The 13,465-nt window shown below is 57.2% G+C and overlaps 5 protein-coding genes across 5 annotated transcripts; all 5 read left to right on the top strand.

The window, feature by feature from the left end:
• Positions 1-2,345: 2,345 nt before the first annotated feature.
• LMJF_15_0050 (putative cytochrome-b5 reductase) lies at positions 2,346-3,185 on the top strand (the record flags this gene model as incomplete). Its single annotated transcript, XM_001681867.1, has 1 exon — positions 2,346-3,185. The coding sequence occupies one exon, from the start codon at positions 2,346-2,348 to the stop codon at positions 3,183-3,185; it is 840 nt and encodes a 279-aa protein (XP_001681919.1).
• A 2,441-nt stretch (positions 3,186-5,626) lies between these two features.
• On the top strand, positions 5,627-6,625 carry LMJF_15_0040 (conserved hypothetical protein; the record flags this gene model as incomplete). The annotated part of the gene is made up of 1 exon (XM_001681866.1): positions 5,627-6,625. The coding sequence occupies one exon, from the start codon at positions 5,627-5,629 to the stop codon at positions 6,623-6,625; it is 999 nt and encodes a 332-aa protein (XP_001681918.1).
• Positions 6,626-7,481: 856 nt separating this feature from the next.
• Positions 7,482-8,759, top strand: LMJF_15_0030 (ATP diphosphohydrolase; the record flags this gene model as incomplete). Its single annotated transcript, XM_001681865.1, has 1 exon — positions 7,482-8,759. One exon carries the CDS (start codon positions 7,482-7,484, stop codon positions 8,757-8,759), a length of 1,278 nt encoding a protein of 425 aa, XP_001681917.1.
• An 840-nt stretch (positions 8,760-9,599) lies between these two features.
• On the top strand, positions 9,600-11,462 carry LMJF_15_0020 (conserved hypothetical protein; the record flags this gene model as incomplete). Its single annotated transcript, XM_001681864.1, has 1 exon — positions 9,600-11,462. The coding sequence occupies one exon, from the start codon at positions 9,600-9,602 to the stop codon at positions 11,460-11,462; it is 1,863 nt and encodes a 620-aa protein (XP_001681916.1).
• A 505-nt stretch (positions 11,463-11,967) lies between these two features.
• Positions 11,968-12,270, top strand: LMJF_15_0010 (histone H4; the record flags this gene model as incomplete). The annotated part of the gene is made up of 1 exon (XM_001681863.1): positions 11,968-12,270. The coding sequence occupies one exon, from the start codon at positions 11,968-11,970 to the stop codon at positions 12,268-12,270; it is 303 nt and encodes a 100-aa protein (XP_001681915.1).
• Positions 12,271-13,465: the final 1,195 nt, after the last annotated feature.

Below are 13,465 nucleotides of genomic sequence, written 5' to 3'. Positions count from 1 at the left end.
GACATGGCTTTAAAAGTAACGAAAAAAAACAGCTAAGACATAACCACCAAAGACCACCACCATGTCCACGTTTGCGCACCCCCGACACGAAAGAGCGACATCGTAGGAGCATTGTTGGAGGCGCAAAGAGCGAGAACAGAGGAGCGGACCTTACTTCGTTTTCTTTCTTCAGCTTCGAGCCCCGCGGTGCGTCGAAGCCTCTTTTCTCTCCCCTCTTCTCCCTCAGCTGACAAAAGCCACCATCATCATCCATGTCCACACGCTGTTGTTTTCGCCTTTGTCGCTACACCTCCTCTTTCTTCTCCTTTTTCGTGAATGCCTCTCTGTGCTCTTGGGAGCTGCACGGCGCACCCGCCCTTCCCCAACCATGTGCGTCTCTTTTTCTGCCCGTGTATCTGTACGTTTGTAGCTCAACAGTTTCTGCCTTTCTCTTGCTTTCCTTTCCTAACTTGCGTGCTTCTTTTTTCCTCGTTTCTTCTGTATGCTGATGACGGGGGCACGCACACCTCTCGACGCATGGCATCCCAGGGGTTCGGTACTCCGACTCTGTGCGGGGAGAAGTCACTCGGTCCCTAGCCCCTGCCAGTGCCAGAACCGCCTGTGGCGGTGGTAGGCTCAAGTGCCTGGCATGTGCGGAGGGGTCACAGCGATGTAACGCCGCTGGTATGCCGGCGGTCATGCGCTGGACGGCGTGGCATCGGGGCGACCTGCGACGGTGCACACGTTTGCACATCCACATCATGGGCACAGCGCCAACCGAGCTCGAGCGTATCCCGCCCGGCCCCTGACTGCCTGCTGGTGTGAAGCCTGCGTGCCACACCGAGGGGGATGCACCAGGTGGCGGCCGGCGTGATGGGGGCGGCTGCGAGGCGACACGCGGAGCGGTGGTGCGTAGCGTGTGAGGCAGAGGCCGTGCTCTCAGCTGACTGGGACGGCACACAGCTGCAACGCGTGTGCGAACGGCATGCTTCGCACCAGGCGACGGGGCCTGTGGCAGACAGGCGGGTGGTGGTGGCGCAGAGTGGCGCTTGACTCCTGTTGCGTGAGGCAGAGAGCCGACATGTCGTAGAAACGAAAACTGAACAAAACACGTTTGTTGTTGTGTTGTATGTGATGTCTGCCTTCTCTTTTTTTTTTGCTGTTATCTTATGTTTTGAATTTGTGAAGTTTTCTCTCTTCCTTCTTTGTTTGCTCCGCGCAGTGGCTCGTCTCTGTCTCTCTCTCTCTGTTTCTCTCTCGCTCTCTCAGTCGGTCTGCGCATGCGCGTGTATATCTTTCTGTTCTCCTTTTTCGGCTCATTCCGTGCGTGTTGTCCCGCTAAAACGAAAGCGAGGTTTCGGTAACTAAGAACTACGCACGCGGCTTGGTCCTCTTTCGACGTGTGGATGTCTATGTCCCTGATGAGGCTGTGCGTCTCGGTGTGTTTGTTCACTTCAAGGTGGGCACCCATGGGGCTGTCCCACAACACACTCTGATGTATCATTCTGTTTCTCACTAAATGGCGACGTCCGGACTGGAGCACGGAAACGCAAACACACATGGACAGACACATGCAAGCACAAGGGAACTCGGTGAGAGGCGTGCTTCTCTATACACGAGGAGGCATGTCACACAGACAGCTCTTCATCTCTGTTTCTGTGTTCAAGATGCGACTTCGTTTGGAGACACCCACACGTCCCATGAGCATGTCCCCCTCTACCCATACACACATAGCTAAAGCGAAAAGGTGAACATTCGCTAGCACAGATGCCGGCGAAGCCGACCGATCCTCCTTCTCTCAGGGATTCGCCCTATTTCCTTGCAGCTCGAGGGTGCTTTGCCGCCAATGCTCGAATGCTCCCGTTGCATGGCCACTCCTCTGAAATTCTCTGTCGATCCTATAGGAGCACTGAGCAACAAAAAAAGGTGGGCTCCTCTGCAATCGCTATTGGTCCTGGTCTGCTTCCTCTCTCTCCTCTCTCCCTTTTCCTCTGCTTTTACCTTCCCTCTCCCCGTCGCCTCCACACTTGCCCTCGTGCACTCCTCCGCCTTCGCGTCTCATGCTGGAAACGTCGTTGCGATCCTCTCCCTTTGCCGCTGCCTCCACTCTTCCTTCAACCTCAGGCTTTAAAAGCCTCTTTTAGCTTCTGTTTTCTTGATTGATAGCAGGCTTGGCACCGGCAGACGCACCACCACCCATCCCCTTACTGTACACCAACTCGCCCTCACCTTCTCTCCGTTCGGCTCCTGCGTACACAAGCATCCTACCACAGCAACGTTGTAGTGCTTGCGAATATCTGTAGATCATGGTTCGTTTCCTTGTTGGCGCCGTCGCCGGCCTAGTAGGCGGTGTTAGCGCTGGTGCCATGTGGAGTACCAGGCAGCAGTCGGAGCGCTTAGCGGCCACCTGCGCCAAGAAACCAGTGGATACGTTCTCCCCCGATGCGTACAAGCCATTTAAGCTGATTTCCTCTCGGTACGAGTCGCACGATACGCGCCGCTTTTACTTTGCCCTCGATAGCCCCGATGATAGCTTCTACATGCCAGTTGCTTCGTGCATCATCGCGAAGTACACCGATGCAGACGGCAAGGACGTTGCTCGGCCATACACTCCCATCTCCTCTAATAGCACCAAGGGCCACTTTGAACTTGTTGTGAAGAAGTATCCAAAAGGAAAAATGGGCAACTATCTGTTCTCCATGCAACCAGGCGACGAACTGCTCGTCAAGGGCCCTTTTGAGAAGTTTGCGTACAAGCCCAACATGTGGAAGCACGTGGGCATGATCGCCGGTGGTACCGGCATCGCTCCAATGTACCAGGTGCTTCGTGCCGTGCTAGAGAATCCCAGAGACAAGACCAACATTTCTCTCATCTATGCCAACAACCAGCGCCGCGACATTCTGCTTGCTAACGAACTGATTGAGATGCAGAAGGTCTACACCAACTTCAACATGTATTTGACCCTTCTGGAGGTGCCGCACCGATGGCTAGGCGGTATCGGCTATGTGAATAGTGCCATGGTAACCACCTTTATGCCGAAGCCGGGGGAGAAGAACACGAAGATCCTCGTATGTGGCCCCCCTCCGATGATGCAGGCCATCAGCGGCGACAAGCTGTTTGAGCCTGGCAAGCCGCCCCAGCAGGGCCAGGTAGGCGGCCTGCTGAAAACGCTAGGCTACACGGAGGAGCAGGTCTTCAAGTACTGAGCGCGCACTGTCGACTGACTTCACCCGCACCTCTGCGTGAAAGAAAGAGCCAGCAGCCGAAGGTGTGTGTGCAGGGGAGGGGGCGTCAACATCAGTTTCCTGTTGAGGTACGCAAGAGACCGATTCGGCGGTTTTGATGCGCATTGTGTATGCTGCGCAGTAGATACCCATGGGTCCCATGTGACATTTGACGCGGCTGATGACGAGCTGGCACTCGCGAAGACGACGCGAAGTCCCCTACAGTCTAACAAGCAGCAGAGGTGTGTGTGTGTGGGGGGGGGGGCGACGCTGTGAAGTGGGCCAAGCACATCGGTAGGGTGGTGCAAATGGTGGTGCGGCAGTGGCTGCGCACTGCGTCTGGTGCTCTATTATTGTTGTCCCTCTTCTGCTTTCCGCTTCCGCCTCCCCCTACCTCTTCCGGTCTTCTCTTTCGCGTCTCCCTTCGGTGCATGTTCGAGACTTCTGTACGGGCGCGTGCGTGTGTAAAATGTTTTTCCTACTATATCTTTTTTTTTGACTTCTCTTCCGTTTTTCTTGTGTTCTTCCCAGTTGTTTCCCCAGTCCCTTTGTTTCTCCTTTTCCCTCCTCTCTCGGTGCACTCGTGATGGGGCTACACCTCAGGGTAATGTAGGGGTCCGGTACTCCCACTCTGTGCGGGGAGAAGTCACTCGGTCCCTAGCCCCTGCCAGTGCCAGAACCGCCTGTGGCGGTGGCAGGCTCAAGTGCCTGGCATGTGCGGGAGGGGTCACAGCGATGTAACGCCGCTGGTATGCCGGCGGTCAGGCGCTGGACGGCGTGGCATCGGGGCGACCTGCGACGGTGCACACGTTTGCACATCCACATCATGGGCACAGCGCCAACCGAGCTCGAGCGTATCCCGCCCGGCCCCTGACTGCCTGCTGGTGTGAAGCCTGCGTGCCACACCGAGGGGGATGCACCAGGTGGCGGCCGGCGTGATGGGGGCGGCTGCGAGGCGACCCGCGGAGCGGTGGTGCGTAGCGTGTGAGGCAGAGGCCGTGCTCTCAGCTGACTGGGACGGCACACAGCTGCAACGCGTGTGCGAACGGCATGCTTCGCACCAGGCGACGGGGCCTGTGGCAGACAGGCGGGTGGTGGTGGTGGCGCAGAGTGGCGCCTGACTCATATAGACAGCAAATAGGCCCATCGAACAACGAAGAAGGAAGCTTCTTTCTCTTTGCTGCAGTGGTGCGAGGTGGTGCTGTAGATGATGGTTGTCTTTTGGGGTGCCCCCATGGACACCGGCAATAAGGCGCACGCGCAAACACCGATATGGCCACCGCCACACCACCGAACACGGACGCCAAGCAGCAGCAACGGAAACAAAAGGAAATAAGATAAGAGCCGATGCAGTAGCGGACTATCGATAGCGTCTAGCGAGTGTAGAGTATGCACACACTAACGAAAGAACCAGAACCAAAACGAACGTGATGGATAATGGTTCGATACGGTACGTATCACTCGCACATCAGCAAGTAGTCCGATGGAACGGCCGGCAATCTTAATCTGCTCCTCCCCGCTCTTGTTTCTCTAGGAGAGGCAGTTCAGCGCCCCGCAAACTCACCTCTATCTAACGTGTGCACCCAGGAGGCACCGCGCCCCGGTTGATCGCCTTGCCTTTACGCATACCTTCCTCTCCCCAGCGGGACGTCCGTTCAGGGAAGGGAGGGGGGAGGACGAACCTGAACCACTCACTGTTTCCTACTTATGGCCTTAATTTTGCTGCCTTCATGCGCTGCGTCTTATCACGATTGTACACCCGCTACCTTCGCACACTCACCTTACATGTCTTTGCGGTACTCGCCCCCTCCCCCCTCGTTGCATCGATCCTCTTTTTTCACTCTTTCATGGCCGTCACTACTTCGCCGCACACTTGATTGGCACGACGCTAGTCCTCTGCTGCTTCTCCTCCTCGCTCAACCGGTGCGCACACCGCATAGAGAACGATCATTTCTTGGCCCGTTGCTTTTGCACCTCTCCCTCTGTCGGTTTTTCATTGCTCGTAAGGGACATCGCCGTTATTCTCTGGTGCACTTCAAACACGCGTAGACACACGCTCCAGTAGAGACAGACAACCCCTCGAACAACAACCCCGCGAGTGCCGTTATCTCCATACGCTAATAAGCGTTTCTGCTTCCGCTTATTCTTTCCTTTCCTTCCTCTTGTTCCTTGTCCATCTTGGAGTATTGATAGTGTGGCGCCCACTCTTCCACGTGGTTCTCCTTGCCATTCTCTCTCTCTCGTGCTCTCGACTTCCATCACAACTCGAACAAAAACGACACGACCAGGCGCACGCCTTCGGCGCTTCTTTTCCTCCTTCGATTGCGTTTTCAGAAGTCTCTTGCGTGCTTTCATCAACGGCACTCCTCCCCCACACCACGGACGACACACAGACGTCTCGACTGCGTCCCATATAAACGGCCATGTCGACCCTGCGCCACTCGCACGAGCCCTCCCCTTATGTGCAGAAGGGGGAGGACCTCTCCGGCCAGAAGCTGACTCCCACCATCAAGTCCTACCGAAACATGGAGTTTCTCAACAGCTACTCAGGGCGCATGATCCGCATCTTGTGCGAATTCGAGGAGCCCAAGCAGCGCCTTCAGCAGCACTTCATCCGCACCACGGTTCTCTTCTTCGGCAGTGCCCGCTCGATGACTCAGGCGCAGTACGACAGCACCGTCCAGGACATCCACTCCAAACTGGCGGCCGCGACAGACGACAGTACGAAGGCGAGCCTTCAGAACAAGCTCGCTTGCCTGAAGAAGACGCAGTGGATGTGCAAGTGGGTCGACGTGGTGGAAAATCTGGCGAGAATGGTGGCCGAGTTCTCTCAGAAGGAGCAGGACATGATCATCCGCAGTTTCAGGCACATTCCGGACTACTTCAGGCTGACTCCAGAGGATGGGTCGGAGTCCCTGGACGACTTGCAGAAGCGCTTTCACGACCTGGTCGTCACCACGGGTGGCGGCCCCGGATTCATGGAGGCGGCGAACCACGGTGCAGAGTCGGTACCTGGCGCTGTGACGATGGGCATGGGTATCTCCCTCCCATTTGAGAATGGCCTCAACCCCCACGTGACGAAGGGGTTGGCGTTTGAGTTCCACTACTTCTTCACCCGCAAGTTTTGGATGATGTACTCGTGCCGCGCCATAGTCATCGCCCCAGGTGGGTTTGGCACGCTGGACGAAATGTTTGAGCTGCTCACTCTGAAACAGACGAAGAAAATACCTTCGCTGCCAGTGGTGTTGCTCGGCAAGGAGTTTTGGCAGACGGTGGTGAACTGGCAGGCTCTGGCTAACTACGGCGTGATATCGCAGGAGGAGATCGATAGCTTGCTCTTCACTGACTCCGCGGAAGAGGCGGTCGAGCACATCAAAGATTTTTATCACCGCTTGGCAAGTGATTCGCCCAGCACAGAGTGAATCCGAAGCTGCCGCCCTGCTTGCCGTCACCTACACTCCTTCCCACACGCACACATGCTGGACGCGTCTTTCATCATCCCAGAGGGGGGGGCGTGTGCGTCTCTGTGCGTGCCCTTTCTTTTAGCCTTGGCTCTCTCGTTATTTGCGCATGCGCCACAGTCGCTCGCTCACACTCCCTTTCCTGACTCTAACTAAGCCATACATACTAAGAGTACCAGCATTTCGATTTCCGTTGCCCTTTCTCTTTCCTCTCTTCTGTGAGTGTGCTGTGCGTGCTCGTAGCTTTCAGACGCGTGCGACTGTTGCCGATCACAGAAGCGCCACACATTCTCTCTCTGCGAAGAGTGCTGACGTTTTGAACATACACGCGAGCACATACGAAACAAGCAAAGGTAATGCCGTGGTCCCTTTCCACGATCACACTGCCGTGCACACACGGTCTCCTTGTCGACTTCGACGTTGTTACTGAAAGGGGGTGAAGGCCGGTGACGATTAAAGTTCACCCCCCAGCTACCCTTGTCTTCCCTTCCCCCCGCCCACCTTGCCAGGGGCTATAGGCTGCAGCTTCCTCTGCGCGCTGCCTCTGTAGTCTCCCGCTCCGACCCACTTTCTCTGGCGACGAACTTCTCGCTACCACACCAGCTACGATCACACCGTCTCCGCTTGTCTTCCTATCCGCGCTCACTGGCCTCATTTCTAATGCACTGCTTTCCTTTCGTCTAACGTTTACCATGACCTCCATGAGGACCCTAGTTTTCTCCTCTACGTACAACTCTCTGCGGCCCCCTCGTTCCTTGCTCCACGTCTGACGTTGCTGGATTCCAACCTACGTGACACTGTTGTGTGTCAGGATGGGATGCGTCCGTACTCCTCGGTGCGGCGCATGACTCAACAATCGAAGCGCCTGCGCGTCGCCAGCACCCTTGTGCTTAGCGCGCTTGTTATCTTCGGTTTCCTCGTCTACCATCAAAGCCCTTTGTTCTCCCCATGTGACTCGGCGTACGCGAATGTATACGACGTCGTCATCGACGCTGGCAGCACTGGCTCACGTGTGCATGTATTTCAGTACGAGCGCGGCCGCACCGGTTTCGTACTTCTGAGAGAGCGCTTCAAACGAGCAGAGCCGGATCTGTCCTCTTTCGCCACCGACCTGGACGGCGCCAAGGCGTCGCTTGAGGGGCTTCTGCGCTTTGCGGATACGGTGGTTCCGCAGAGCTACCAGAAGTGCACCTCTGTCACTCTCAAGGCCACCGCCGGCCTTAGGCTCCTACCTGAGTCCGCCCAGCAGGCGCTGCTGGACGTTGCCCAGCACACACTCAACGCATCTCCATTTCAGTCTCGCGGCGCCTCCATCATCTCTGGCGCTCAAGAGGGCGTCTACGGGTGGCTGACGGTGAACTACCTGCTGGACAGACTCGACACGGACGTTGCCACCGTCGCGACCATCGATATGGGAGGCGCCTCGACACAGGTCGTCTTCGAGACGACGCCCACGTCTGGAGAATGGCTGCCCTTCAACTATGCCTACCAGCTGCGCACACCAAAGCGCACGATCGCCATGTATCAGCACAGCTACCTCGGCCTTGGGATGAACGAGGCGAAGAAGAGGCTTATGACGTTGTTCGCCGAAGCGAACGGGACGTTGTCTTTCCCGTGCTTCCCGAGAGGGTATACGAAGCGCGTAAACGGTGTGGAACTTCGAAACAGTGACGCCACGGACTTTAACGCGTGTGCAGGACTATTTCGCGAACATGTCATAACAACGTCGACCTGCAAGTTTGATGCCTGTGGCGCCCGCGGCGTGCCGCAGCCGCTGTTTCCGTCAAGGCGGCATCCCATCTACGCCTTCTCCTACTTTTACAACCGCCTCTACGACTTCCTCAAGGAGGGGAGCCAGGTCTACGTCTCCTCGTACAAGGAGGTCGGGCAAGAGGTGTGCCACCGGGAATCTGCGAGGCGGACCACCGCCCCTGAGGAAACTGCCTGCATGGAACTGGCGTACATGTACAGCTTCTTGACGTACGGGCTAGGGCTTAGTGACGCCACGGTTCTCACGGTGCCCAACCGCATCGAGGGTATGGCGGTTTCCTGGTCTCTTGGCTCCTCTCTCTCCTTCCTGCTCAAGATGGAATGAACGAAACGGGCCGCCCTCTCGCTCCGCCACAATTCCCCGCTTGCACCCTCACAACCGTAAGTGTTGACGGACATCCTGGCCTTCCCACGATCCCCAATAACATTATAGCGGGTGCTCCGTCGCTTTCGACGAGCTGACGACTATATGTGGTCTCTCCATACAACCGAAACGATAAAGCTCAGAGCGAACGAATCAGGGAACGTGCAACAGTATCGCAGAGCGTGACCACAGATTGCGAGGGCCCGTTTCTGTTGGCGCGTGGGCTGTGCGTGTATGGCTCGCTCACTTTTACCTCTCATAGCCCGGGACGGCCCGGCAATGCCAATGCCCCCTTCCTGGTACTCCCCCTCCGCCCGATAGCGCTTCATGCTGCCCACGGCAGCTTCATCGATACCCAAGCTCTCTTTTTCTTTCCTGTTCTGCTCTTTCTCCGTCACCTTACCTATTTACCCCGACAAAGCTTGCTTCGCTCTGGTTTCTCAGATCGAGGCCTTCGTTGTGCATGTTGTGTGGTACAGCAAGACCCACGTTGCCTCGCTGCAGAGTGGTCGAAAGCGTCGCATCATCGACACTTTCACCCTCGCCGGACCTTCTTTTCTCGTTCTCCCTCTCTGCGAGTGTGCGAAGAGCTCTCCACTCCGACCCTGGGTACTTCTCCATATATGCGCACGCAAAGCAGAACACAACTCTCTGTACTTCCTGCATACTCTCTGCTACTGGACATACTTCTTGTCGTCCCGCTTCCCTTTCTAGAACTCCGACTAAATCACTCCTCATTCCCGCTATGCCCGGTGCGCCTGCTGCCTTCTGCATTGACTCCTCAACAAAAAACGACGAGGGATGCCACATCTTGTAAAGTTGCTGCGCTCCTCAAAGTGGGCTTTACGTCAGCGGTATCGCTCTGTTAAAGCAGCGGCAGTGGAGGAACTTCGATGGATGCGGCACAAGCTCGTCAGCCTGTGCGGCTCGGAGAATGACGTGCTGCGCTTCAAGCGCTTTCTGTTCTCGATACTCTTCCTCGCGCTCATCTTGGCTGTTACTAGTGCCGCCGCGGCTGCCTGGCGGTCCGATGCACCCCACTGCCGCTACGTGAACTCCCATATCGAGCCCGTGCGGCGTGCCGCGCTGGGAAAGAGGGAGCCCTTGCCGCAGCGCCACCGAGGTGACCACCCCGATGCCAACGCGGACCTGCAACGAAGTGTCAACGCGTACCTGTCGCAGCACAACGGCACGGACGGCGTAACGCACCTCCCCACTCGAATTCACTTCATCGTGGCCTCAAATCAGACGGACTGGAGCTTCTGCATGGTCACCGCGTCGTGTGCACTCGCTGGTGTCCGGCTCACCATCCTTGGAGCGGATAGTATATACTCGCACGTCTGGCGCTATGAGCACTACCTCGACTATCTTGAACGCGAGGGCTTGCGGGACGAGGACATCGTGGTTACGTTGGACACCGACGTGGCGTGGACTGGATCTGACGTGGTACCGTTCTTGCAGAAGTTTGCGCGCTACTCGCCTGCCTCAGAGGCGGCTCTCGATCTCGCCGCGGTGCGCGCCTGGGAGGACTACGGAGAGGAGGTCGGGTCCGCCTTTATGGCTACTCTGCGCACCACACCTAGCCTAAAGCCGCGGCCGCTTGTGCAGCTGCCGCCCGTCATCTTCAATGCGGACGACGATTGCTACTATCATCAGCCAGTTGATGGCCTCTTCCAGTGTTTCACCAGTGATTACATCATGACGCACCTCATCGCAGCCGCTCGCAACGGCGCGTCCTTCTTTTCTCCCCAAGACGCAGCCCGCGCATCCAGGGAGGACTGGAATTACTACAAGAACATCCACGACGGCTTCTTCGCGCACGGCCACGGCCATCGCTTACTCACCACCTCGCTGGAGGGTGCGAACTTTCTGCGCACTCCCGGCGACCGGTTCTTCTACGACGGCGCCTTCTCCGTCGGTCGCAACCCGGCGCACTATCTCAACGCCGGCATGCACATCTCCCGTGTGTGGGCATTCCGAGAGATGGCCGCCGGTGTCCTCCGGTTCGCCAAGGAGCAACAGCCTCGCGTGAAGCGGGAGTGGTTCTGCGATCAGTCCATCCTCAGCGTTCTGCGGTACTACTCACGCATGTTCGAGATCAATGAGGGCCTTTTGCTTCAGACTGGGCACGGCGTAGATGGCCGACTCGTGCGCGACCTGTTTGGGCTGCCGGTTGGTCTCATCTCTGTCGACCACCTCACGGAGTTCATGTTCACTTCCCATTTGCGGCGCCGGCAGGGCCTCGGCCAGCTCACTTCCTACTACACTCGCCATCGCGATGACGTGTTTTTTACGCTTCCTGACCGCGATCTCATCGCTGGCACCTCGGGTGCCTTCATCACGCCCCCATTGTGGGGCCGTGAGGTCCCGCCGCGCTGCCTCAGCGTCACCTTACTAAACGGCTCGGTCTCCACTAGATGTTCGGCTGCTCCCCGGTGGCACGTATTTCCCTCCTTCCTACACTTCGCTGCCGGTAGCAAACGGCAGTACTATTTGCGATACCGTCAGTGGTTTGCCTGGTACTTCGCGGCTCGGCGCAGCTTCAAGGCGCTGTCCACTGCCATGACGGTGTTGGACAAGTTGAAACTGGAGCTGTGGTGCAACGAAACAGTGCAGCATATTCCTTTCTTCGCCGTGTGCCCGAGTCCTTTTCACAGTACTTGAGGTGTTCTGTCGGACGCCCGCAGCGAGGCGCGGTGGCCTGCCATTGTCAGCATCAAAGAACGCCCTGCAGGGTATACGCACGCGTGCCGCACTGTAAATAGGCGTCCTTCGAGAGCACAAACATGCACGCCTAACATCAACGAAAAGAGTGGCGTACAGAATCTACAAAAGGAACAAGAGGAAGACGCGCGAGGAGTGCTCCAAATTGCTATTACGCTACTGAAAGGTCGACACTTCCGATCACGTAGCTCTATGTGCTTCCAGTGTTGAAAACATGCCCCGAGGTATCACAAAAACGCCACCCCTTCCCTCCTTCAGTGCTCTGCCACTGCCTTTCAAGCGGCCCTTCAGCGGCTTTGAATGCCTTCTGCCTTTCATTTCGATCCAGACTTTATCCTCTCTACATCGCTGCTATTTGGTGATCCCACCCAGCCTCCTCATCACGCTGTCATCCACCGCCTACATCCCCCCAAGCACACCCCCTTCCTCACCAGCACATTCAGCCATGGCCAAGGGCAAGCGCTCCACTGATGCCAAGGGCAGCCAGAGGCGCCAGAAGAAGGTGCTGCGCGACAACATCCGCGGCATCACTCGCGGCAGCGTCCGCCGCATGGCGCGCCGCGGTGGCGTGAAGCGCATCTCGAGCGAGGTGTACGAAGAGGTGCGCCGTGTGCTGAAGGCCTACGTGGAGGACATTGTGCGCTGCAGCACAGCCTACACCGAGTACGCGCGCAAGAAGACCGTGACAGCGTGCGATGTTGTGAACGCGCTGCGCAAGCAAGGCCACATCCTGTACGGCTACGCGTAAGCATTCGTGCCCTGGTCCCTTGTTGCTTGTCTCTCTAGCCTACACGACTGTGTGAGCGACGGGCGGCAGGGACTCGTGTAGACTCATAGATAAGCTTCTTTCTCCTGTCCCAATGCCTTCTTTTTTTCCCTTGGCGTTGGCCCCTTTTTTGAATTAGCTTCCAGACTATTCCTGAACGACCCCTGCGGGGGGAGAGAGACAAAAGACGATAGATGATGACAAGAGCTTGGTACGGCAAGCTGCAGTCTAGCGTCTCTTGGCCTGAGCTCCAAGCGCATGCAGCAGATTGTGCGTGCGCTTCATCCACTAGCGCGGGTGCACCCGTTCAAGTGTCGACTAAAAGCCGTCCGGCAGCAGCTCCGATTCAGTCGCCCTCACCTTCGCAACTCTTACGCACCAACACGCACTTCCACACTTCTGGATTGAGAAAGACAAGAAGCGGGTCAGGTTGAGGTGGTCTGCAGCAGGCTCGCATGCGTTTTCCCTAACTTCTTCTGTCAAACTATCCACTGCTCCCCTGCCCATGCGCTCCTCCGCCTCTTTCTCCAGAGTACTGCTGCTCCCCTCCGCCTCCGACGCAAACGCCCACGCTTCGAGAAGGAGCCGCTTATCGAGATGTTCGACCCACCAGGGTCCTCCAAAGCAGTCAGAACATCAACAAGAACGTTGCGCCGATGGTCCTCGCTCCTCCTATGAGCGCGTTGTCTGTGGTGCCGACTGTGCACCACAGCTGCTCTTCACATGCCTGGTACCTCTCGAAAGCCCTCTAGGGACACGGGAATGAATGATATGACTCGTTTTTGTGCCACCTGCGCTGTTCCGGGATGCTCCTGACACATTTGCTTGTCGTCGTGGTCTTTCGTGCCCTCGTGGCTGTACCTGCGCCACCTCCCACACGCCTGTGCAGATGTTTGGCCGCCCCTGTTGTCTGCGTGTGCGCCGTGCCTCTGTGACCAAGTGGAGCGTACCGAGGAACACCCACTGCACCACCACGCTAATCGCTCTCCATCTTGTAGCTGTTTAGACGGCTGCTGGACCTCTCCATTTTCAAGATCCTTGCGTCAGCGCGCGCGGCGTGTGCCGCTCTGCTGTTTTGCAGCTGGGGCCGGTCCGGGGGCGCGGGCGTGGGCTGGGGCTGCGCCGTGGGCCTTGACGTTGGCGAGGGCGGGGTCAGGGTTAGGGTTAGGGTTAGGGT

This window comes from Leishmania major, chromosome 15 (genome assembly GCF_000002725.2).
Source record: "Leishmania major strain Friedlin complete genome, chromosome 15".
NCBI lineage: Eukaryota > Euglenozoa > Kinetoplastea > Trypanosomatida > Trypanosomatidae > Leishmania > Leishmania major.
The sequence above is the reverse complement of the archived record's forward strand: the minus strand, read 5'-3'. Positions and strand labels throughout refer to the sequence as shown.